General features: G+C 49.9%; 1 protein-coding gene and 1 long non-coding RNA gene across 4 annotated transcripts; one reads left to right on the top strand and one right to left on the bottom strand.

Annotated features, from left to right (window-relative positions):
* Nucleotides 1-7,314: 7,314 nt before the first annotated feature.
* KLF10 (KLF transcription factor 10) lies at nucleotides 7,315-12,608 on the bottom strand. The gene is made up of 4 exons (XM_021549588.2): nucleotides 12,495-12,608; nucleotides 10,753-10,992; nucleotides 9,780-10,656; nucleotides 7,315-8,875 (listed from the first exon to the last, which is right to left on the bottom strand). Exons 2-4 carry the CDS (start codon nucleotides 10,981-10,983, stop codon nucleotides 8,616-8,618), a joined length of 1,368 nt encoding a protein of 455 aa, XP_021405263.2. The 5' UTR covers nucleotides 10,984-10,992; nucleotides 12,495-12,608; the 3' UTR covers nucleotides 7,315-8,615.
* A 106-nt stretch (nucleotides 12,609-12,714) lies between these two features.
* On the top strand, nucleotides 12,715-22,803 carry LOC110481126 (uncharacterized). 3 transcript variants are annotated; one of them, XR_013340533.1, is made up of 5 exons: nucleotides 12,715-12,911; nucleotides 15,262-15,335; nucleotides 18,818-19,009; nucleotides 20,349-20,436; nucleotides 22,794-22,803. It is a non-coding gene; the product is annotated as an uncharacterized LOC110481126 (long non-coding RNA). The 3 variants fall into 3 exon arrangements; XR_002467205.2 differs by lacking the exon at nucleotides 22,794-22,803 and having other exon boundaries at nucleotides 20,349-20,686; XR_002467206.3 differs by lacking the exons at nucleotides 15,262-15,335; nucleotides 22,794-22,803 and having other exon boundaries at nucleotides 20,349-20,686.
* Nucleotides 22,804-23,464: the final 661 nt, after the last annotated feature.

Here is a 23,464-nt window from a genome sequence, read left to right as displayed (position 1 = left end):
GGCGTGAGCGTAGGGCAGGGGTGTGAGGACAAAGTTGTGTCAGTCACCAGACCGACCTGTGCTGAGGACCCCTCTGCACCCAAAGCATGAGGTATTCATGCAGTCCAACCCCTTCCCACAGGTACTGATCTTGTTCTGCAAGTGGGACTTCCAAGCTCTCAGATGATCTTTGCCTCCTGCCAATGGGTCCTTCCCTCCAATCCTGCCCAGCTGTATACCAGAGCAGTTACAACTACCCAGAATTTAAGTGCAATATGTATATTACACACAAATATCTGCTGTGCGAGGAGGCCATGCCACGTTGCTTGCTCGTGCCCTTGGCGTCAGCTCGGGCGGTGCTTGCAGGAGGTGAAGCTCCCGTTGCCTTCCTCTGCCCAGCCTCCTGTCAGGCAGCGGTATCTCCCATCCGTGGGATCCCCCAGGCCGGCTTGCACACGCACTAATGCCCTTGCCAGCCGTGCCAACACGGCACAATTACTGCCAAAGAGCTCTTTTGTTCGTGTTTGCTTTCCGCGGCAGCTCCGCATCCCTCCCTGCGGTACGGTGGTGCGAGCTGAGGAGCCGAGCCACAGGGACCTGCGGCGCCTCGGCGGAGGACGAGGAGGAGGAAGACGAGGAGGAAGAAAAGGAGGAGGAATCACTTCCACCCTCCTCCTCCACCGCTCCAGCGGAGCGCGGCGCCTGTGCGGCCGCGGCGGGGACTCAACGGGGTACCGGGCAGTGACACACGGGGGTACCGGGCGGGGACTCACACGGGGGTACCGGGCGGGGACACACGGGGATACCGGGCAGTGACACACGGGGGTACCGGGCGGGGGCTCACACGGGGGTACCGGGCAGGGACTCACGGGGGTACCGGGCGGGGACTCACACGGGGGTACCGGGCAGGGACACACGGGGGTACCGGGCGGGGACACACGGGGGTACCGGGCAGTGACACACGGGGGTACCGGGCGGGGACACACGGGGGTACCGGGCGGGGACTCACACGGGGTACCGGGCGGGGACTCACACGGGAGTACCGGGCGGGGGCTCACGGGGGTACCGGGCGGGGACTAACACGGGGTACCGGGCGGGGACTCACGGGGGTACCGGGCGGGGACTAACACGGGGGTACCGGGCGGGGATTCACACGGGGGTACCGGGCGGGGATTCACACGGAGGTACCGGGCGGGATTCACACGGAGGTACCGGGCGGGGACACACGGGAGTACCGGGAGGGGACTCACACGGGGGTACCGGGCAGTGACACACGGGGGTACCGGGCGGGGACTCACGGGGGTACCGGGCAGTGACACACGGGGGTACCGGGCGGGGACTCACGGGGGTAACGGGCAGTGACACACGGGGGTACCGGGCGGGGACTCACACGGCGGTACCGGGCAGTGACACACGGGGGTACCGGGCAGTGACACACGGGGGTACCGGGCAATGACACACCCGTGTCCCGGGCGGGGACTCACGGGGGTACCGGGCAATGACACACGCGTGTCCCGGGCGGGGACTCACGGGGGTACCGGGCAATGACACACGCGTGTCCCGGGCGGTGACACACGGGGGTACCGGGCAATGACACACGCGTGTCCCGGACGGGGACTCACGGGGGTACCGGGCAGTGACACACGCGTGTCCCGGGCTGCGCTCGCCGGGAGCCGCCCCGGCAGACGCAGCCCCCGCTGCCCGGCCGTGGGTCCGCGCTGCCCGGCCGTGCCCTCGGAGGGGCGTGCGGAGCTGTCCCGCCACAGGCGGCAGCTCTGCGGAGCGCCCCGCTCCCTGCCGCGCCGGTGAATGCTCTCCGAAAATCCCTGTGCGCCCTGCCAGCGCTTCCCCGCCTCCGGGAGGTTCGCCGTCTGGCGCCTGGGAATATTGCTATCCCGCAAGAGAAGTTGGAATCACCGCCCAGATCTAACTGCATCTAGAATATATTTCCTTTCTTTCTTTTACATTTTATAAATAGTCCAGCTTTCCTACAGCTTTTTTCCTGGCCTGGTGACTCATCATCGACTCATCATACTTGTTGCTTCACTTAAATAGGGCATTGAAAAGGGCATTTAAGCATCTCTTGCTTTAAAAAAAAAAAAAAAAAAAAATTCCCCCAGCTGCAGATTAACAGCTGACCACTTCATGCTGAAAGACCTGAAATAATTCCTGCTGTCCCATGGCTGGGAGGTTCATGCTAAGATGAATCAGTGCAAGCCAGAGCAATACTATCCAGGACAGCCAGTCTGTACGTGATCCTCCTTTCTGCCTGCCTGGATTCCCTCTGGGTATTTCCAGATAGTAACAATTTCTTTCTCTTCCTTAGTTCAATGACTGGCATTTTTGACTCATGTACTGCATTGAGAATTTCACAGGGATGCCACAGTTTTCCATTTATTTTAAAAAAATTGCATGACTCTTTCCCAGCATGGTTCCTAGCAGAAGCACATGGAGGTGTGAGTCCCAGTTTTGGACTGCTGCCAAGGCAGGCTGGGGGTTCGGTGGGTGCTGGAAGGGAAGGTAAGCCCATGAGTCAGGGCCAGCGAGGGATGCAGCCAGCAGCATCAATGAGATGTTCAAGCTGCTCCAGTACCCCCAGCAAAGGCTGCCGTGCCACAGGGCTGCTTCTGGTTTCCCATTCCCCAGGCTCTGCTCTGGGCTGCAGAAGCTGGTGAGGAACCAGGAGCAGAGTGATGCCAGAAGGTGGGGTGACAGGGTGACTGTCACCTGCTGGTGGAAGGAATGTGGTACCAGTGGGAAACCTAATCCCTGTGGTGGGAGTTCCTGGCAAGGTGCCCCACAGCCCAAGGATAGGGGGAGCCCCTCTTCCTAGCACAGCATGCAGCCACTTGCAGGTAGGCACCCTCATCACCAGGAAGGAGGAATCCTGACATCTCAGAGCACCTGCATGGCGCTGTGAGGGCAGGTAAGGGTGGGGATAAGAAAAGAAAGTAAAACCACTTATGCTCAACCAAGAGCATTAGAGGCAACTGCTCCTTAAACCTGCATAGCAACCAGATGGCAGCAGCAGCGCAACACACTCAGCTGCAAACAGGGCAATCCCTTTGGTTTTCCTAGCCCTCACTTCTGCATTTGCAGCCCCTACTGCCTCAATCAGGATTACCTGAGGAATACTGATTACAGCTGATCAAGAGTTCTGTCTTCATTGAACTGATTGCACAGTTTGTTTGAAGATGGCTGCTCTGTCCTCTTGTTATGCTGTGGCTCCTAAATGCCTTTTTATTTAGCAGCTGCTCCTCTGCTGTGCAGTGACCAGCAATGTTACATCACAGCTGACGGGTGATCAAGGGACTTGCTTTATTGTTTGCTGGATGGGAGTTTCATTAAGGTTTTGATAACCCTATATTTTAGGCCATTAAGGTACTCTCTGTATCCTGTTTTTCTTTAATTCCAGTCAGGTTACATGCAATACTCTCTCTTTTGATTTAGGGGAGGTGAGGGTTGCTCTTTCCAAGTGACTGCCAGGCAATTAAACATTAAAGGCTCTGTTTCCCAAGCAGAAGGGATTTAACTGGCTGAGGTTGTTGCTCACAATAAGTACCCCATGCCAGTTTCCTGGCTATCCCCGAGAAGATCTTCAGCCTTCACCTTTGAACAAAGACAATTGTATGGAATTCAGCACAGTTTGCAAAGAGTTTTGTTGGTTTTTTTTTTTTTTTTTAAGGTAGACTTGACAAATGTCAGATCCTCTTGCATGTGTTGGAAGCAGTCAGGAGATGAGGTGAGCAGAGAGGAGACTCTGTATATCCTAGTTATTCAAAACCACTTAAGTTTTGCTGAAACGCTGGGGAATATTTAACTGAGGCAGGGTGTGCTTGTGCCTCTCCACAGCTGTTAGTGCAGGGACTCCCACCACAGCTGTGTCCATTTTTTTTGGAGGTTGTTGCCATGCAAGTACCTTGACATCTACCAAAACCTTCTGAGTAGCTGAAGTCATGGTAACAACAGAATTTTTATTCCTAGACAACTATAACTTTCAGAGTAGACTACACAATCAAGTATGAAGTTTAATCTAAACTGTGTTATCCTAAAAAAGCTTCTGAATTATTTAATGCATTTTATATGATGATTGCCTGATTTATATCACATCACAGGAAGTGGGTTAGCAAGTTTATCTCCTGTCTTCTCATTAATATAACAAGATAGCTGAAGATGTGTTTTGCTCTTGTTCTCTTACTGCCAAAGTATCACATTTTCTTTTGGGCACAACAGAAAGCATTCCAGAACCTCATATTCCTACACATGGAAGCTCTGTGTGACATGTTAAATTACATCATAAGACCCAAACCCAATTGTTCTATTCTATATTCTGAATATTACACCCCCTGATTACATGTTCCAGGAGAAGCAAAGTTTCCTGCAGAAAATATGTGATACAGAACTAAAAGCTTGAGCCCATAATGCACATATTCATTCATCATTTCTCTTGACCTGATTTTGTGCTCCAGCTTTTCTAACAGATTGTTTCCTTGGTTATCCAAGTTTGTTGCCAAAGCAGACAAATGAATCATCCATTTACAGTAAAAGTGGGGAACTGCCAAGGGAATACCTGATGTCGCTGCATGTGGCACGCAAGTCTCAGGCCAGCTGGTGATAAAGTCTTGCCTCTCAGCTCTTTGGGCATAAGCCACATCTGCACTGTGCCACCCACCCTGGCACAGAGACTGAAGACACCCTGTGCCAGGATGACAGGACTGGTTAGTAAAAGGTGGCTTGAAATAGTGCTCCTGAATGGTAAAACTCAGAAGGAAAATCCCCAGAAAGCCACACTGACCAGGAAGGATGGGTAGACAAGCTGCCCTTGTTCTTGTCTCAGCAGCATTTGGGGGTCCAGACAAGCTGACCCAGCTCAGGACCCTTCTTCTTTTAAAATACATACTAGTTCACTCAATGAGCATCTAAGTCTCCCACAAATACTCCTGTTGTAATGGAAATAATTATTTTCCAAACCACAAGGAAAAATGCTTGCTTTTTCCAGCCTTCTTTCCATCCTCTCTGGAGATTAAAATCCCTGAACACACACAGAGTGCTCAGGACATATGCAGGGTGCCCTAGCACTGCAGTTCCCTAGTGCTGATCCGTTTGGGTGGGATAAGCAGACCTCGAGCCCTCTAACCTATGCTGCCGATGCTGTCCTATGGCCGGAATGAGCTGCCTGTGCTACACACAGGGCAGGCAGGCAGCCTCAGAGAAGGCACACTCAGCAGGGGAGGCACACCGAGAGTGGGGTTGTATTGCTTTCCTTTGGACACAGGGGCTAGCTCCATACTTGCCCAGGACAATTTGTTGTGATGCCCCCACTAATCTTCCCTACTGCAAGCTGAGACACGGAATGTGTCTCACTTCAGCTCCTGTAATCCATGTCAGCACTGCAGCATCAACTTTTATGTGTGTGCATCACTTCAGAGTGCAGTGCTAAGCAGCAAGCTGAAGGGTTTACAGATACTTCCAAATCTTCTATCTTGGATCCCCTTGAATTAACTCCCCAGAACCTGGTGTCTGCACAGCAAATGACAGCTGTGGCCACCCTAGCAAGCCCTGCCACAGCCAGCGCCAGCCAGTGTTGGCATCCAAGTACTAATTGTGGGCGTTTCTGAGAGCGTCTTGGTTTGCATTTCTGTTTGGCTTCATCACTGAACCCAAACAGGAAAAAAAATATGAGGTGTGCCTTTGTTTTACATACAGGAATAAGTAGGTTCTAATTATTTACAGCGATGTGTAGAAAATTCATAAAAATCAATCTTCCTACTATGCAGCCAAATTTGATTGCACAATAAAGTTAGCATTGAAAAGGTGTCTAATAATGCCCTTTCAACTACATTTTTCAGGTTAGCCTTGGATTAAACCCCAAAATAGCTGATGTAATTTCCAGCTGGCTTTCATAGTTAAGCTGTAAAAATGCCATGAGGTAAATTCACAACTATGATTCTGTCTTCAGCTAGAAGCAGCCAGAAGTGCACTTCTTGCTGGTAAGTTCTGTATGTAGAGGGAGAAGCTGTATTTTATTTAGCTCACAGCATGCCAGAAACAGCAGCCTCCCAGCAGTGCAGCCAGTGGGTGGTCCCAGGGCACAGCCCCTGCATACCTCCAGAATGCATTGCTACTCAAAAAGCACCAGCAGCTGCTTTTACTTCAGAAAACACAGGCACCAAGATCACAGCATGGAAACACATTTTCTTCCTCTCTTATTGCATGGCAGCATGAGAGTGCTTGCCTGGAAAGTCAGATTTAAGTTCAGCTCCATGCTTAGAGAGAAGGGCTTCAAAGCCCACTGCATGCACTGCTGAGGAGAGGGACAGGGCCATGGCATGGGCAGAATAGCAGTGGGGAGGTGGCACGTTCTCTATGCTCCGTCTTCTGCAGGGCTGCAGCAGAAAATGGCTTTCAAGGATCAGCGTGTCAGGCACAGCTGGTGAGGGGACCTCATTCCAATCCACTGGCTACTTGCAAATGTGGAAAGGTCTCAGACCCAGAGCTGTTAAAATATTTTATCTCATGGCCACGAAATGAGAAATACCATGAAGCAAGATGGTGGAATGGGACTCACATCTCCTATTTCTGGGGAAGGAGCCTCTCTTTTGCATTGGGCTATGATGGCATATCCCACCTGGAACAAGAAAGGCAATGACTCAGATGCTCCCTATGCAGGGCCCTGTGTCACACAGGATAAGGTAAGGAGTGCCTCTGCCCCAAACCCACAGCAGGGAAGGGCATTGAGTCAGCATCCGTGTGATTGTGAAATCTGGGGATCCCTGTATGTGGGGATCTGAGCAGGATGCAGAAGAGCCCACATGAGCAGTGCCAATGGCCACTGCTGGCACGCAGGGGCAGCAGACAGAGAAGGCAGACTGCCCAGCCTCCCTCTGCCCTGAGATGAGAGAACTCCAGTTCCCTGCTCTCCTCCTGGCAGGGAACTCCTGCAGCAACACCTTTAACAGGGCAGGCAAAGCCCCAGCCTGGACCCATCTCGGGGCCAGCACCACACGCCCGCTGGCCCTGGGGAGGGCCACAAGGGACCCAATCCCACACCGGGGAGCAGCCACCACCTCTGCCCCACAGCCGGGCCGTCAGGAACACGACCAGGTTCCTTCCTGGGGAAGGCAGTGCAATCACCAACATAAAGGAAATACTTTTCACCAGAGTCACAACAGCTCACACAGGCATGATTAGCTTTGGGTGCTGAAGAAAAGCTGGGGGATGAAAAGCTGGGACAAAAAACCCAAAACAGAGATGCAGAGTAGTAACCACAGACCTGCAATTCCATTCCTGTGGGCTTTATAGTGCTTTAAAAATATTAAAAATGAAGAGATAGTGTTCCATTGGTCAGGACAATTTTATTTTGAGGTTATTTTTCCTTGCAAATGCGTAAGTTCCACTATGAATTTAAAAAAAAAGTCAATATTAAAGAAAATTGGTTTATTGTAAACAAAGTATAAAGTACAACTTAAGAAATGTGCAAATCTTTAAAGTAGTCACAAAAAGCAAATCTAATACACTATTGTCAAACCATTCACTTTCTGATATGTGTCCTCAACATAACATGATAAAATACAGTGAGAATTGATGCATTGTCACAAAAGCTGGTTTAAATTCTAGCCGGTGTCTTTGATGCCTTGTTTTCCTCTTTGAATCACAACTTTCTAATTTAATACATTATATAATATATCCATTTCAATTTTAGCATAAACCACCTTTCAAAGAATAACACAATCAAGAAATCTAAGATTCTTGGTTTTCTTCTTTAATCAACCAGAGTAGTTTATGGTTACCAAGTTTGTCTTCAAGGTGCCCCGTTATCCACTTATGACAAGCACAGTGAGAAGGTGGAAAGGAAACCACAAGCAACACAAAAGCAGAAGCATCATGCGATGCCAGGGTATAACCAGCTGTTACAATCGCAAAATTTGCCAAAGCAGCTGAGAAAACATTACAAAGCTATTAAGGATTCCGCAATGTTCCTGCCCTTTGGCTGCCCATGCATTGCCCCTGCATGCCCATCCCAAGCCCCTCTGGACACAGCAGTGTAAAGCTGGGTTTGTTAACCACCCCATGCAGAAGGAGATGTCTAAAATCTCCAGGAGTCTGGCACCGAATCATCGATTATGATGGGGCTGGAGAACTGTTAGGAGAAGGACTCCTACCAAGCAAAGGTGGCAGAAATAGCAAAACAGATATAGATTATTTTATGCAGGTGGGTTCTAGGCTTTCAAGCCCGTGCCCGTACATTGCCGCTGTCCTTGTCTGCGCCTACTGAAGATGGACAACTGACAGCTAAAACTGGAGCTGGCGTCAGGCATGAGCAGCAAACCCTCAGAAACACTTGCATGGGACTGGAACTAGAACATACACAAGTGATTTGCAAAATTCAAAACTGGCACAATGTGGCTGCTCTGCTCTAGAGCCTTCCCCTTCTTTCTCTCCTCACCAGTGCAAAAGACACCTGCTATTCCAGTCAGCCACAGCAACATTTTTTGTGACTGACTGCAGGCTGCCTTTGCCTCTCTGTACTGCTGTCAGCAGCCAGTGTGGGAGAACCACAGACCGGGAGAAAAAGCTTTTTTCCAGCCAGCCTATCCCAGCAACAGTTAATTCCACTGTCTTCAGATCAAGTCCTGTCACTGGGCGGTTGCAGACGTTGGTGGCACGGCAACATCACTGAGCTTGCTCACTTCCATTTGCCAGTTCGGTAATTTCTTTGCCGAAAAGTGGCAACGTGCGTGCTTCGTGAGGTGGTCGCTCCGCATGAACCGCCGCTCGCACATGGGGCAGGCAAACTTCTTCTCCCCGGTGTGCGTCCTGCGGTGCCGGGACAGTTCATCAGACCGTGCAAACCTCCTCTCACAGCCTTTCCAACTGCAACTGAACGGCTTTTCTCCTAGAGGGAAAGGAATTACAAAGGGAAAAACCCAGTGAGTACTGAGCAATAAACACCGCTGCCTTCACTGGCAGTATTTCACTTGATTGGCAGGAAACTTTCTATTAAGGCAGTTAAGCCAAAAATCTACGTAAGCATTATACACACACAAAATGTGGAACATTGTTTATCTTTAATGTAATATTTAAACATGCAGACTCACTGTCTCCAAGGCTAAGTAGTATGGGTAAGGGTTAAAGGTTAAAAATCCTCTGGAACCAAATTGTTTGAAATGCTTTTCACATCTCAAGACTGCCGATTTTAACACTCAACTCCACGTAAACTGCGCATAATGATGACTCAGCATGCCTAAAATTCCCCTCTGAAGCACAGCCTGCAATGATGTTTTATGTAACTGATCTCCAGTAGTGCACTGTGAGCCTGTGTGAAAATACATGGAACTCTTTCTGCTACTGCATTTAAGGGCTGAGGCTGGAGAAGTTACTCTAGAATAACCAAGACAGGAATAGTTTGGAGTGGATTCTCACATCCTCTAATAAAACAATCTCCAAGTTTTACCCACTTCTGGCAAAGGCATTCCTGAGGAGAAGCCTAATAAGGAATCTTTAGCTCTGGAAAGCATGCTCCATGTTGGGCAAGGCCTTGCTTCCACAGATGCATTACTGAACACCTTCTGACACGCAGCGAGTCCAGCACGAACAAAGTGCAGAGTCAACTTCCCCTCGGGGAGACTTCCCGTCAGAGATTAGGCAGCATTATAATGCATGCTGGCAAAAATAGTATTTCATTGCTGGCCCACAGTTTGTTCAATAAACAGATCCAGTAATCGCTACAACTATAACAAGCTGTATATACAACCACAGTTTTCTACACCAGATTTTAACATGCAGCAGCACTAACCAACCTGTGTGTGTTCTGACATGAGCCTTCAAATGGGAGCTCTTGAAGTACGTTTTCCCACATCCTGGGTAGCCGCAAATGTGACTTCTTATTCTTGAAGAATCAGCCTGAGGAGTGGTTTTTGCTGTAGAAGGTACAAAGCCAGGAGCAGGCGCAATGGGAGACAGTCTCGTGCCATTTGGACTAACAATGGGAGCCTTTGAGCCCTGCACAACTGGCTGGGGCACAACAAACATGAGGGCACCTTTGGGAACCTGGGTGCCCATGAAGACCATGGGCTGACAGAGAGCCGGCTGCTGGCTCGGCGCGGTGCTGGGCACCACGGCCGTCACAACATTGTTGTTTGTGGGCAGCGGGACCATCTGGCAAATCACTGGCACAGGGGGAGCTCCGCTGCCTGGGGCGGGGGACAGCGGTGCTGCCACCGCAGGCTGCTCTGCTGGTTCAGGGACAGGCTCCTCCTTGCTCACCGAGGGCTCTGTCAAGGGCATGGGACCAACAGCTGGCTCTGCAGTTCTTCCTTCTGCCACTGACAGTTCGCTGGTCTCAGCACTGGCTCCACTTGGTGCCACGGTGGAGCACATGGAGTGCTCTTCTTTGGCATCCTGTTTCCAGTTTGCTTCCCTCCAAGCACTGTCCTGGTATTTGAGCACACTGGCTGTTCTCACAGGGAAGGTTTTGTGATCACAGAGCTGGGCATCGGCCGTGTGGCGGATAACACTTGTCACTCGAGCTTTTAGAGGCCTGGCTGTTGGAGACCTCTCTGCTTCTCTCTGAGGTGTGGCCAGAGGAGGCTTGGAAGCCTCGGGCAGCGCCTTGCTGAGGGGATGGATCACCTGCGACATCTCCAAGTCCGAAGGGCTGTAGGGAGGGGTCAGGCACTGCGCAGGACAGAGAGACACAGTAAGAGGGAGACACTAACAGGACATCACCACATTGTTAAAAACAAGCACACACACACAAACTGGAAAACTTACTAATGCTGGTATTGCGTTAAAGTCCGCTGCTCCAGGAAGCAAAGCCTCATCACTTTCTTCTGATATGTCAGATGCAGGAGTTATGGGTCTCATTTCTCCATGTTTCTTGAGGTCTGGTTTCCAGCTGCAACTCATAGAAATAAGGGCTTCTACAGCCTCATAATCGCTTTTTTCAGGGGTATTGTTCCAGAAATACCTCATATCTCTCTGTTTTTCAGTCATCATCTCCATTTCTTACTCCTGTTTTGGTTAGAGAAAAAAGGAAACTTTAAACCTGATGCTAAGTTTGAGTATTTTGCAGCTGCTTGTAAGAAGGCATTGCTAAAAACAAGCAAGGCAACCTGTGCAAGATAAAGACACTTCATGTACCTGTATTTTCCTGCCTTCTTTCTTATTTATCTAATATTTTCATGAAGTTGTTAGCGAGGACATCTGGCCATCAGATGAAAATTATATAATTGCTTGAGACAAAAGAACTACTCTGGATGTTAAGTATGTTAAAGTTATTCCACACTACATGAACTATCTCTGAGAACTTAAGAAAAATCTTCACACCCCCCAAAAAATTAAATCAAAACTTCCTCCACCATCCCACCCTCCTTCTATTTTTGCTTTGGAAGCACACAGCCCACAGGATTGTGCTTATTTTGGCCACACTGGTGCTGATTCATATTTTCTTCGGAAGGTATTAGCATCAAAAAATGTTCTGTAAAGTACTCGAAGGATCTCTGTCACACTCTCGCACAGGCAAGGGAAACCAGCTGCTCGTGGAACCGAGCTCCCCGCAGCGCGCTCCCCGCAGCGCGCTCCCCGCAGCGCGCTCCCCGCCCGGCCCTCGCGCGGGGCTGTGGGCGGGGCTCAGGCCCGGGCCCCGCCCCCGACATTGGGCGCGCGCCACCCTCACCTCAGCGCACCCCGCCGGCCGCCTCCGCGCGCGCCGCCCCCGCCCTCCCTTATTGGCTCCCTCCGAGCCGCGCCGGGCGCCCATTGGCCCGCACCGAGCAGGGCGCGGCCCGGGGCGGGGCGCCTGAACAAAGCGTGATGCGGCGCCGCCGCGCGCCGACCTTTCCCCCAGTTCCCCCGCGCGGCGCCCCCGCCTCCGGCGCGCGGCGGCGGCCGGCTGTGAGGGCGGGCGGGGAAGCGGCCGGGCGGGAGGAGCCGCCACAGCGGGCGGCGGCCGGGCTGGGGTCAGCGCCGCCACACCCGGCGCGGGGGAAGGGAAGCGAAGCGAAGCGGCGACCCTGCGGGAAGCGGGTTAAGGGGGAGACGGCCGGCCGGCTCGTCCCGCGGCACCGTTCCGCTTCCCTGCCGCCGCGCCGCCCACCCCGCGTGGCGCCGGGATCCCCCCGGCTTTCTCCTCCCTCTCCGCTGCCACCTGGCACATGCAGTCGCCGAGACCAGCGCCCGCGCCCGGTCGGGAACGCAGGCACGAGGCTGCACGGCGCCGGGCCGGCGCTGCCAACAGGTTTTCGGCGGCTTCTCTCACTGCCGAGGCTTCCCTCGCCGGCTTGCCCCGCGAAGAGCTCTCCACGCGGGCGGCGCTCCTACAGCCCACCCCAGCACCTCCGGTCCTCCGCCGCGGCTCAACTCCTTCAGCCGCCACGCCAGCCAACCTCCCGCCCGCGGTCCCTCCTATCGAGGGTCGCCCCCGCACGTGCCCCGGGGATCCCCATGCCGCACCACCCCCGGGGACTCCCTCCGCCCCAGCCGCCCCGACCCCCCGGGATGCCCGGTTCGCTCACCGGAGGAGCCGAGCCTGCCCCGAGGTGCCGCCGCTCTCCCGGTTTTCCTCTTTTTGTTCGCCGCTCCCCACTCGGGCGGCAGCGCCCCCGGGCCCGCGCGCGGGGGGGTGGGCGGGGCCCTCGGCCGCCCGCCGGCCAATCGCGGGCAAAGGTGTGTGGGGCGGCGGCCAATGGGCGCCCGGCAGCCGCGCGTGATCGGCGGCCGCGCGGCGGCGTGGCCGGAGTGTCAGCGCGGCGTGTCCCCGCCGGCGGCTGAGTCAGGGCGGCCGCCCCCGCCCCCTGCCGTGCCCTTCCCTTCCCTCCCCGGCATCCGTGTGGGAGCGGCGGGGGCGGCTCGGCGCTTCCTCCTGCATGAGGTCACACGGCGGGGGAGGGAGCTGCCTCCCCGGTGCTGTCCCCGCTCCCCACCGGGCTGAGGTGAAGTGGGGCCGCGGGCGGGGGGAGAGGGAGAGAGCGGCGCGGTCGTTCCGACCTCCTCGGGCCTGTCTGGGCCATCGCCGTGGCTGGGCGCGCCCGGCGGACCCGCTGCTGTGTCCTGGCAGCGCCCTCGGGGTGGGGGAGGCCGGGACCACCCCAGTCTGCCCCGGGACGCCCGGCGCTGTCCGTGTCAGCGCAGGGCGCTGTTGCTGGCAGAGATCCGAGTGAGACCGCAGTCTGAGGAGACCCCAGGCGGCTCGGCCCCGCGGGGCTCGGCCTGGCCGCGGCTGCCTCGCCCGCTCGCCGGCTGCTGCCGCCCGGCCGGCTCGGGAACAGCTGCGGCTTAGCGGGGTCGCTGCTAGTCGCGTCACCCCGCGGCTGCGGCGCGCCAGGAGGGCGAGAGCCGTGTGATCCGGGCTGCTCCACGCAGGGTTTAAGGCGGGCTCCTTTTCCCGTCAGAAAGTTGTAACGAAAGTTGGAAGGCTGTGTGTGTCACGACCTGAGAGGCCAGATCCAGGCCAGGCTGCAGCTGTGACTGGTGTTGCGCTCTAGAAATGCCATTGATGCTTCGTTATGGTTCAGTTTCTTTCCTCCTGCTTATTTAGCCTCACTTAAGAGATTTCCCCTCCTCCTCCTAAGCAGTCCAGCATCTTTGGTCAGAGCATTTTCCTTTATTTATTTTTTTTTCCTAACACTTTTTCCTCGGTCTTTCATAGTAAGACCAGTTATTCTCAGGACAATGGGCCTCCTGAGCTGGTAGACAGGGATGGACACCCTGTAGTCCAGGAGGAAGCAATTAGTAACCTGCTGTGCCACTTAGATGCTTACAAGTCCATGGGACTGGATTGAACTCGTCCTAGGGTGATGAGGGAGCTGGTTGAAGAGCTTGCCAAGCCCCTCTTCATCATTTATCATCAGTCCTGGCTAACCAGGGAGGTCCCACATGACTGGAAGCTGGCCAGTGTGACACCCAGCCACAAGACGGGCCAGAAGGTGGACCCAGAGAATTACAGGCCTGTCACCCTAACCTCAGTGCCCAGCAAGGTTATGAACCAGATAATCTTGAGTGCAATCACGTGACGCACAAGACAATCATGGGATGTTCCAGCCAGGATGGTTTAGGAAAGCCAGGTCCTGCCTTTCCAACCTGATTGTCATTTTACGTTCAGGTGATCTGCCTAGCAGATGAGGGGAAGGTTGTGGATGTAGTCTACCTGGGTTTCAGGAAAGCTTTTGACTCCATGTCCCACAGCATACTCCTGAAAAAGCTGGCAGCCTGTGACTTGGAGGGACAAGCTCTTCACTGGGTTGAAAACTGGCTGGATGGCCCAGCCCAGAGAGTGGTGGTGAATGGCATCCAGTCACCAGTGGTGTCCCCAGGGATGAGTGTTGGGCTCAGTCCTGTCTCATGTCTTCATTGATGATCTGGATGAGGGGATCCAGTAAATTTGTGGATGGCACCAAGTTGGGTGTGAGTGTCAGTCTGCTGTGGGGTAGGAATTCTGTGCAGAGGGATCTGAACAAGGTGGATCAATGGCCCAAAGCCAGCGGTAGGAGGTTCAATAAGGAGAATTGCTCAGTCCTATGCTTTGTCCATATAACCTCATGCAGTACTACCTGCTGTGGGTAGAGTGTCTGGAAAGCTGCTTAGAAGAAAAGCACCTGTGGGTGCTGCTCAACAGCTACTGAACATCATCCAGTGTGTGCCCAGGTGGCCAAGAAGGCCAATGGCATCCTGGCCTGTATCAGCAATAGTGTGGCCAGCAGGACCAGGGCAGTGGCCCTCCCCATGTACTCAGCACTGGTGAGGCCACACCTTGAGTGGTGTCCAGTTCTGGGCCCCTCAGTTCAAGAAGGACATGGAGGTGCCGGAGAGAGTCCAGAGAAGGACAACTGAGCTGCTGTGCAGTCTGGAGCACCAGCCTTGTGAGGAGCAGCTGAGGGAACTTGGAGTGCTTAGTCTGGAGAAAAGGAGGCTCGGGGGTGACCTTATCACTCTGTAACTCCCTGATGAGAGGTTGTAGCCAGGTGGGGGTTGAGCTCTTTTCCCAGGCAGGATGAGAAGACAGCCTCAAGCTGCCTCAGGGGCAGTTTGGGTTGAACATTAGGAGGAATTTCTTCACATAAAGGCACTGAAATGGGCTGCCCAGGGAGGTCCTGGAGTCATCATGCCTGGGAGTGTTTAAGGAAAGACTGGAGGTGGTACTCAGTGCCCTGGTCAATTGGCATGATGGTGTTCAGTCAAAGGTCTCAGATACCTTCTCAAACCTAATTGTTCTGTGATTATGTCATTCTTCCTGTCCTTCCTCTTTTCAATGGTGTCATGGTCTTATTCTTTCATTCTTCTTAGTTCTTCCCCATGTCAGCCAATCCCAATTGGCAGATGGGCTCTGGAAGCAAGTGATGTGTTCCTGGACCTTGCTGGTAAGCAAATAAACAAGAAACACCTGTCCCAGAGAGTTTAGTTATGCCTGAAAGAGAAAAGAAAAGAAAAGAAAAGGAAAAAAATAAACAAAAACAAAAAACCAACAAAAAACCCAAACCAACATGCAAGAAATGAGCAGTTTCTTCAGCCTGAAGATAGAAAAAGGATATAAACATTGCAAAACATGACAACAGATGTATGTGATTTAAAGTAGTAATAATTTCACAGACATGTATTGACAAAAGAGTGGTAATTTTATTCCCAGGAAGACTTTTTTTAAAATATTGCTTTAATTCCAGTATTTCAGCTAATACATTATACAGATGGAATCCCTGTTATTTGGCTTCTCAGTAGTACTACTGCGTACCCAGTAGTATCCCATCAGACAGATCTGATGGGATGTGCTGTCCTACCATGCCCCTTGCACCAGGCTGCCAGTGATGGAATCCCTTTCTCCATGCTCCTACAGCTGCTACAATTGGCACCTGTATGAAAACGTGCCATAGAGAGAAACTGCATCTCCATCTTCTGTTTTGGGTCTGCAGCAGGGTATCTGCCTGAGTTTCTGACAGAATTTTAAGATCCCTGCAATGTCTGCAGGGAAACAGATTGGCTTGACTGTCTTATCTAGGGGGAATTCCCTAAAGAGCATTCACTTCAGGATGATCCAAACTCCTTTCACTACTAGTAGCAAACAGTTGTTTACAAATTGCTCCACTGGATCCATCTCTGGGTGGAGAAATGAGAAAGTGTGTTTACTGTGTGTTTCACACTGAAATGAACAGGGAAAAAATGTTGATAAAATGGTTGCTTGGCTCCCAGAACATTCTGTCCTTTGCCAGAAGTGCTACTGTCACCCAAGGTGCAGCTGGGGAGAGAGCTCCTGCCTCACAAGTGCATCTGCCCTGGCTGAAAGAAAGGTTGTGTAACAAATACTCAGTAGATATTGGTGAAATTCTGTGCTTGCTGTTTATGGCAAGTTCTGTCATAGTTTTTGTGATTTTAAGTGGTTTTATGTAAAACATTCTGAAATCTCATTTGAAACAAATTATTGCCACTAAAACTAAATCTGTAAAAGTTGCACCAGCCAACATGATAAATTCACTCACAAAACGAATAGTTTTTCTGTACATTCAGCAGAAAATTGTCACTTTTTCACCCTTACTTGTATGTAATGCATATATTCAAATATTTCACTGATACAGTAAGAACTTTATTGTTAAAAATCCAATTTCCAACATGAACAGAATATCTGTAACATGATAATACTGTTGCCATTTTTAGTTTGTTTGCTATGGCAACATGCTGAAGGTGTGTGCTGGACTGTTGGAAGAAGTTACAATGATTCCACAGTAATCTTCTATAAGTAAGGTGTTCTTTGGAGGGAATACAATTATTTTCATATAAAATGAAAAGGTGAAATTAGCATAGTGATGTTTAAGCTTGATCATGTGCATTTCAGATTTGTCATAAGGGTGACTTTCATCTTTGTAAATACTTTGAAGTTTTGGCCATATCGCTTAATTTATGTGACATGAAGTAAGTTATGATCCAACACTGACAGGTACTTCTCAACTCTGCTATGGTGTGACTATAAGAAAATAAAGGGCTGACTTGCATGGCAGCTCATGCTCCAGGTGGTCTGTTCTGTTTTGTTCTCTTCCCACTCTTACTTCTCTCTCCTCTGTCCTTGCTTTACCTCCTTGCCCATCCTCCTCTTGGCTTCCCAGTAGGCCATTTCAGTTCTTTGTTGCTGTGGTTGCTGCAGGATCACCCTCGCTGCCCTTGGCACCCCTTTTAGCAGCGATTCTCCACAGCTCCTCTCGGCTTGCCTGTCTCAGCTGCCAATCTCATGTGCCCCGGCACATACCATGTTTCTTAGTACCTCTTAATGCCCCTTCCTTTCCATGATTTCCATACTGCTTTTGCTCCATGAAAGCCTCTCCCTGTGGCCATTCCCAGTAACCTGCACTTGCCAGAGCCTGCTCTGCATCATGTATAGCCATTCAGATCCTGCTGGCTCCTCCACCATTTCTGGATCCTCCCTAATGTATTCCTCCTCCACTGACACCTCCAGCCCTGCCTCCCCAACTGCCCTCTTCGCTTCTTCAAACCAGCTTGTTTCAACTTTAATTTCCAGAGCAGCCCTCTGCAGCCACGCCTCTTTTCAGTCTGCTTGTCTGGTTACTCAGGAAGCCTCTTGCCCATTCTCCTGTGTGAGAGTCTCTTCTCACCCTTGGGCTTTGTTCCCACCATGTCAATGCTTGTCTGTTGCTGTTGCCATCCAAGTACAGAGCCCTGCAAGTTTTGTGTTGTGCACTGACCAGCTCCAGTCAAAATACACAGAAATACTGGTGTTGGACTGGTAGATCAAAAACCTGTTACACTTCCCCTCCTTTAGGCCAGATCTTCAGACGAGTTCTGGGTTTAGCAGGGAGTATGGGCTCTGAAAAAGAGACTGCCTGGTGGTGTGGGGGATTGGGATGCAGGTGGGGTGAAGGACTTGGTGGAGAGAGGGTTTGCTGTGCCTGTCCTCCACAAGCAGGCTTGACTGTCATCTCAATGGTATGTCCTGTAGCCGTGTTGGTAGCAGCTGGCCTTGGCTCAGGAAAGAGCAGCGGTCAAAAGTGAGGAGACATATCTGTTCCTTGACTCCCACAGTCCACAGGAGCTTTGTGTCCCCCCAGAGATCTCCGGTCCCTTCTAAATGCAGAGTCAGGAGCTTTGTGTGCGTGTTCATCTGCTGTATCTTCTCCCCCTGCTCTGTGCTCTGTCTTTGAATTACAGAGCAGAGCTGTCAAAACCACCTCTCCCAAAAATAATCTCTTGCTTCAGAGGCTGGAAAATGTGACAGCTCATTTTCATATGCAGAACGATGCAGTGGGTGTCTGAAAGCAGCTGAGGCTGAGGGGGTGGGCCAGGGAAATGCAGCTCTGAAATGGCAGCTGGGGAACATGAGAGGAAGGACGGAAGGAAGGGAGCAAATGAAGAACGGGGAGGGGGCGGAAGGAGGGCCGGAGGCAGCAGACAGCAAGTCCAGGGCATGAGAGGGTTTTACAGTGTGGGGCTGTTCTTTTTCCCTGTCCTTCTACTGCTCCCGTTCAGTTATTGAATTAGAAGAGTATCTCTGCTGCTAATGACAGCAGTTGCCAAGCTTGAGATATCAGATAACTGGGGAGAGGGAGCATGCAGTCAGCAACAAGACAGCTTGGTGCTTTTTTCGCCTCCTTTTTCCTTCTTCTTCATGCCCCATTTTCCTCACATAACCTTAAGAAAAATCTGCATCATCCTGGTTCTTCAATTACTTATTGGAGTACCAATTGAAAAACAGAACTTGTCATTAAGATTTCAGTTTATGGGTTTTATTTTGTTTTACCAGTCTGATTGCCAGATGGAGCAAATCCTGTTCACCTGGCAGTGCCATGTTCCTCCCAGCTCTACGTGATACTCACCCTGGTTTCTGTGTACATGCATTTTACAGGTTATTGCTCATGGCCCTTTGTCTGGAGCATTTATGGCTGTGCCTGAGTTACTGCAGTTCCAGTCCTGCTGTGCCTGCTCCATGGAAGGCTTCAGAGGCTGTCGGCAGTGTTGATGTTTGCACTGCTGCCATAGCAAACTGCTTCATGGGGTCAGGGAAACCTCAAACATCCCTAGCGAAGCCAAAGGGCAGGTGAGAGAAACTTCTTTTTGGCAAGTGAGCTGTTTCCAGTGAAGGTGCTCTCTGGCAGCACTGGAAGCAGCTAAAGAATCACTGTCAATTCACAAGTATTTTCCATTCAGTTTCCCAGAGACGCTGGGGATGTGGTTTTATGCCACCCAGGAGGAAATGTGTATTTCTTTAGAAAGATGTTTAGTATTTTGACTGTTAAGCACTTGCTGGTTGTTCTTACACTGTATCTTAAGTTTAAATGTCAAAAAGACCCACTTGTCCATCCTGCCTGTCATAGAATAGTTTGAATTGAAAGGGACCTTAAAGATCATCTGGTTCCAACTTCCCTGCCACAGGCAGGGACACCTTCCACTAGACCAGATTGCTCAAAGCCCCATCCAGCCTGGCTGTGAACACTTTCAGGGATGGAGTACCTTATTTTTCTGTTTGAAAAGCTAAGTTGTCATGTGATTGGGACAATAAGGTAGAGAAGAGAATTGGGAACACAGCTAGTAATTTACTGGTCAGCTTTGTAACTGGTCTAGGGGCTGAGGCTAAGTCAGGTGAAACCAAAGTCTCCTGAATTTCACCCCTCACTTAAGAAAAACAGCTTTGTTATCTGTGGCTTATCTTGGCTTTGGCATGCAAAATTAAGAAGGTGTTTTAAGTTACTTTATCCTAAACTCTTTGATTTCTACCTACAAATTTTCTACTTCTCATGACAGGACATCAAGGGGTATTTTTTACTTTAGATGAGTAATAAGACTGTAGGATAGATGGCTATTTCAGTCAGCACAGAAAGAACCCAGGTAAGTAAATGTTTGCTTCAATACATACTAAAAATTGTGAGAGGTTTTACACTCAACTGTTTCAGTGCAGGATTAGGCTGTATGCCAACAAGAACTTTCCTTGGGTCCTGTGGTTGTGTTTCTCCTGAGGACACTATGTGGGACAGTTGGTCCTATACAGCTACAGCCCTGCTTCCATCTGTCTTTTTGAAAGGTCCACCAAAGCAGGTGTCTGGTCAGCTCAAACCAGCCAAGTCACATACTCACTTAGTGTCTGACCCAGTAAATCCTGGGAACGCAGTGGCATTCAGGAATTAATATTGGAATGATTTGTTGATTCCTTCAGTTCTTCCTATTTAGCTTCCCATGGTCTGACCATGTGTTTATTTTTGTTTAGTATCTTGTGTGATCTTTCTTCATTTGTGCAATGCTGGTGGGTTTGTTGATACCTCCAGTGAAAGTATCAACACTGCTGTGTCACAAGGAGTTTGTCATTTCACAACAAATAGGTACCTTTAGAGATCTGTGGAAGAACGTGGCAAAGTGACACATTGCTTTTTTTTTCCCGACAGAGCCTGGAAAAAATCAGAAAACACAAGAGGGAATGTTTTCTGCTTGAGAGGATAACATACAGGTCTATGTATTCCACCACTTGGAAAGGTATATTTAATATATTATATATTTTGAGTTTTCTCAGCGTCATGATTGATTTTACTATTCAGTATAAAACTTAACTGATCAATTTGAATTTCTGCTATCAAAATCAGATACTTAGAAGCTGAACTGTCAAACAATAAAATGAGAAGCAGACAGCCTGTAAATGTTGTAGGATGAGCTTGTGTAGCTAACAAAGCCACCTGTTCCTGCTATGATCAAATAAATGTTTTTCCCAATGGAAGTGTTAGAAACACATTTGTGTCCGTTTCCTGCCAAAACAGAATTTGCTTGTTACACTGTGACCTAAGGCTACTGCATTTGAAAATGATCTGATGGGCAAAATCCTAAATTACCATTATAAAGGTATGAAGAAATGAGGTGGTGGTGGTATGGGACATAGCACTATAAAAGCCAGCAGGGACTCTTTGCCTTTCCTCCTAACACAGGTAACAGCATTGCCATATCTCTCACTATAGGTATTGTCCTGGTTTGGCTGGTATAGAGTTAATTTTCTTCCCAGTAGCTGGTACAGTGCTGTGTTATGGATTCAGTAGAGAATAACATGGATAACATGCTGATGTTTTAGTTGTTGCCAAGTAGTGCTTCACCTAAGTCAAGGACTTTTCAGTTTCCCATGCTCTGCCTGCAAGGAGCTGCACAGGAGCCTGGAGGGAGCATGGCCAGGACAGCTGAACCAAACTGGCCAGAGGAATATTCTAGACCATAGAATGTCGTGCTCAGGTCCCCGCACCATGTGGAACCTGAGCATGACATAAATGGTATGGAATAAGGGATGGAGAAGGTGCTGGCATTGGCTGCAGTAGAGTTAATTTTCTTCATCGTAGCAGGTTTGGGTCTATGTTTGGGATTTGTCCTGAAAACAGGATTGGTAACAGAGGAATGTTTTCATTGTCACTGAGCAGCACTAATACAGAGTCAAGGCCTTTTCAGCTTCTCACCTATCCCCCCAGTGAGGAGGCTGGAGGAGCACAAGGAGCTAGGATAGCTGACGGCAGCTATATATCCCAGAGGCATATACCACACCACATGGCATCATGCTCACCATATAAACCTGGGGGAAGAAGAAGGAAAGGGAGGATGTTTGGAGCAATGATGTTTGTCTTCTCAAGTCACCATTACATGTGATGCAGCCCTGCTTTCCTGAGGATAGCTAAACACCTGGCTGTCCATGGGGAGGAGTGAATGAATTCCAAATTCCTTGTTTGCTTTGTTTGTGTTCCTATTAGACTGTCTTTATCTCAGTCCCTGAATTTTCTCACTTTTCTGATTCTCTTCCCATCCCACTGCCAGACAATATGCAAGTGGCTGTGTGATTGCTGGCAGGGTTTTAGCCATGACATGTATTTTGATAGAAGTCATGGGATCTAAGGATTTTCTTTTCTTTAAATCTACCTTTAATTATTTTTGGACTATTGACTAATTTTGAACTAATCTTCATATGACAAATGAGATAGAGATATTAATAGCTCCCATAGTGTTAATTTATTAATGTAATGCCTGAACCCACTGTGTACCTCTTAGTTTATGTTCAGACAAACAAACATTCTCTAGATAGGAAAAAGTGAAAAAGGACAGGTAGCATGTCCTTCATCTGATACAGACTAAACTGCATCCAGTTTGGCTCCCTGCAGCCGATACACTCCTTCTGTATGTGTCAGCAGGCCTTGAGCTCTCCCATGTCCTGCTGCTGTCTCTTGCCAAATTCCTGGCTCACATACCACACCCTTGGCATCATGGTACAAAACACAGCACTGACAAGCTGTTAAGCCACCCACTTAATATTAGTAATTGGTTTCCTTATTTTTCTTAAGATTTCACAGGAATTAAGGCAAGGGGCACACTTGTGAGACCTGTGGAGATCAAAGCAAGAGACATCAAGAGACATCATAAGAGCCACACTTTTGCTGCTCACATAGTCTCTTAGCAGCAATATAAGGATTAAACAAATCTACTTTAAATCTTTAAAACAAGATCCTTGGTGAAAGCCAGCTTTGGTGTTCCTCAGTGCAAGTATCTCCACTGTGAGCTCAGACTGGCTTGTGGGGCTGCAAGGAGATAGATTTCTCTTTATTCTCCAAATGCACAGCGTGCAGGGATGGTGTTGGCTTTGTCAGAGACTACAGGGAGGGAACCTTTGTCGGTGGAGTTACCCTCATGACCAGAAAAACTTGCCCAAAGATTTTCATCAGTCTTTGCAAGATCCCAGGTGTAGCTGGAGATTGTGCAGGTTATGCACAGTGTGTGTATCTGCCTGCATACCAAACCCTGCATGGCAGCAGGCTGCCAGCATCCATCTGCTCCCTGAATTCTCCTTAGTGTGTCTCACTTTGCTCTTGCAGCTCAATTTTGGGGACACACACTTCATTCCTGCAGCTCTGCATGGGACATACACACTTTGGTCTTGCAGCTCACTGCTGGAGAGTCACTTCTGTCCCACAGCTCATCCTTGGTCCTACAGACATTCACTCTGTGGGAGCCACAGTATCCTGGTTTTGGCTGGTATACCATTAATTTTATTCCCAAGAGCTGGCACAATCCTATGTTATCAATTTAGGATAAGAACAATGTTGATAACACACCAATGGTTTAGTTGTTGCTAGTTGGGCTTGCCAAAAATCAAGGTTTTTTCAGCTTTCTGTGTTCTGCTAATGAGGAGTTGCACAAGAAGCAGTAGGGAGCACAGCCAGGACAGCTGACCCGAACTGGCCATGGGATATTCCATACCATAGAATACCATGTTTGGTACATAAACTGTGGGGAATTGTCTGGAAGCTGCCATTCACTGCCCAGGGATGGAATGGGTATTGGACAAGGGTGGTAAGCAGTTGCACTATGTATGCATCATTTGTCTTTCTTGGGTTTATTTACAGCTCTTTTTGTTCCCTCCTTTTTCATTATAGTAATATGATTTATTATTATTTTCAATTATTAAACTGTTGTTATCTCAACTAATGGGTTTTACCTTTTTTTCCAATTCTTCTCCTCATCCCATGGAGTGGGGGGAGCAGTG

Source organism: Lonchura striata, chromosome 1, assembly GCF_046129695.1.
Source record: "Lonchura striata isolate bLonStr1 chromosome 1, bLonStr1.mat, whole genome shotgun sequence".
NCBI classification, from domain to species: domain Eukaryota; kingdom Metazoa; phylum Chordata; class Aves; order Passeriformes; family Estrildidae; genus Lonchura; species Lonchura striata.
The sequence above is the reverse complement of the archived record's forward strand: the minus strand, read 5'-3'. Positions and strand labels throughout refer to the sequence as shown.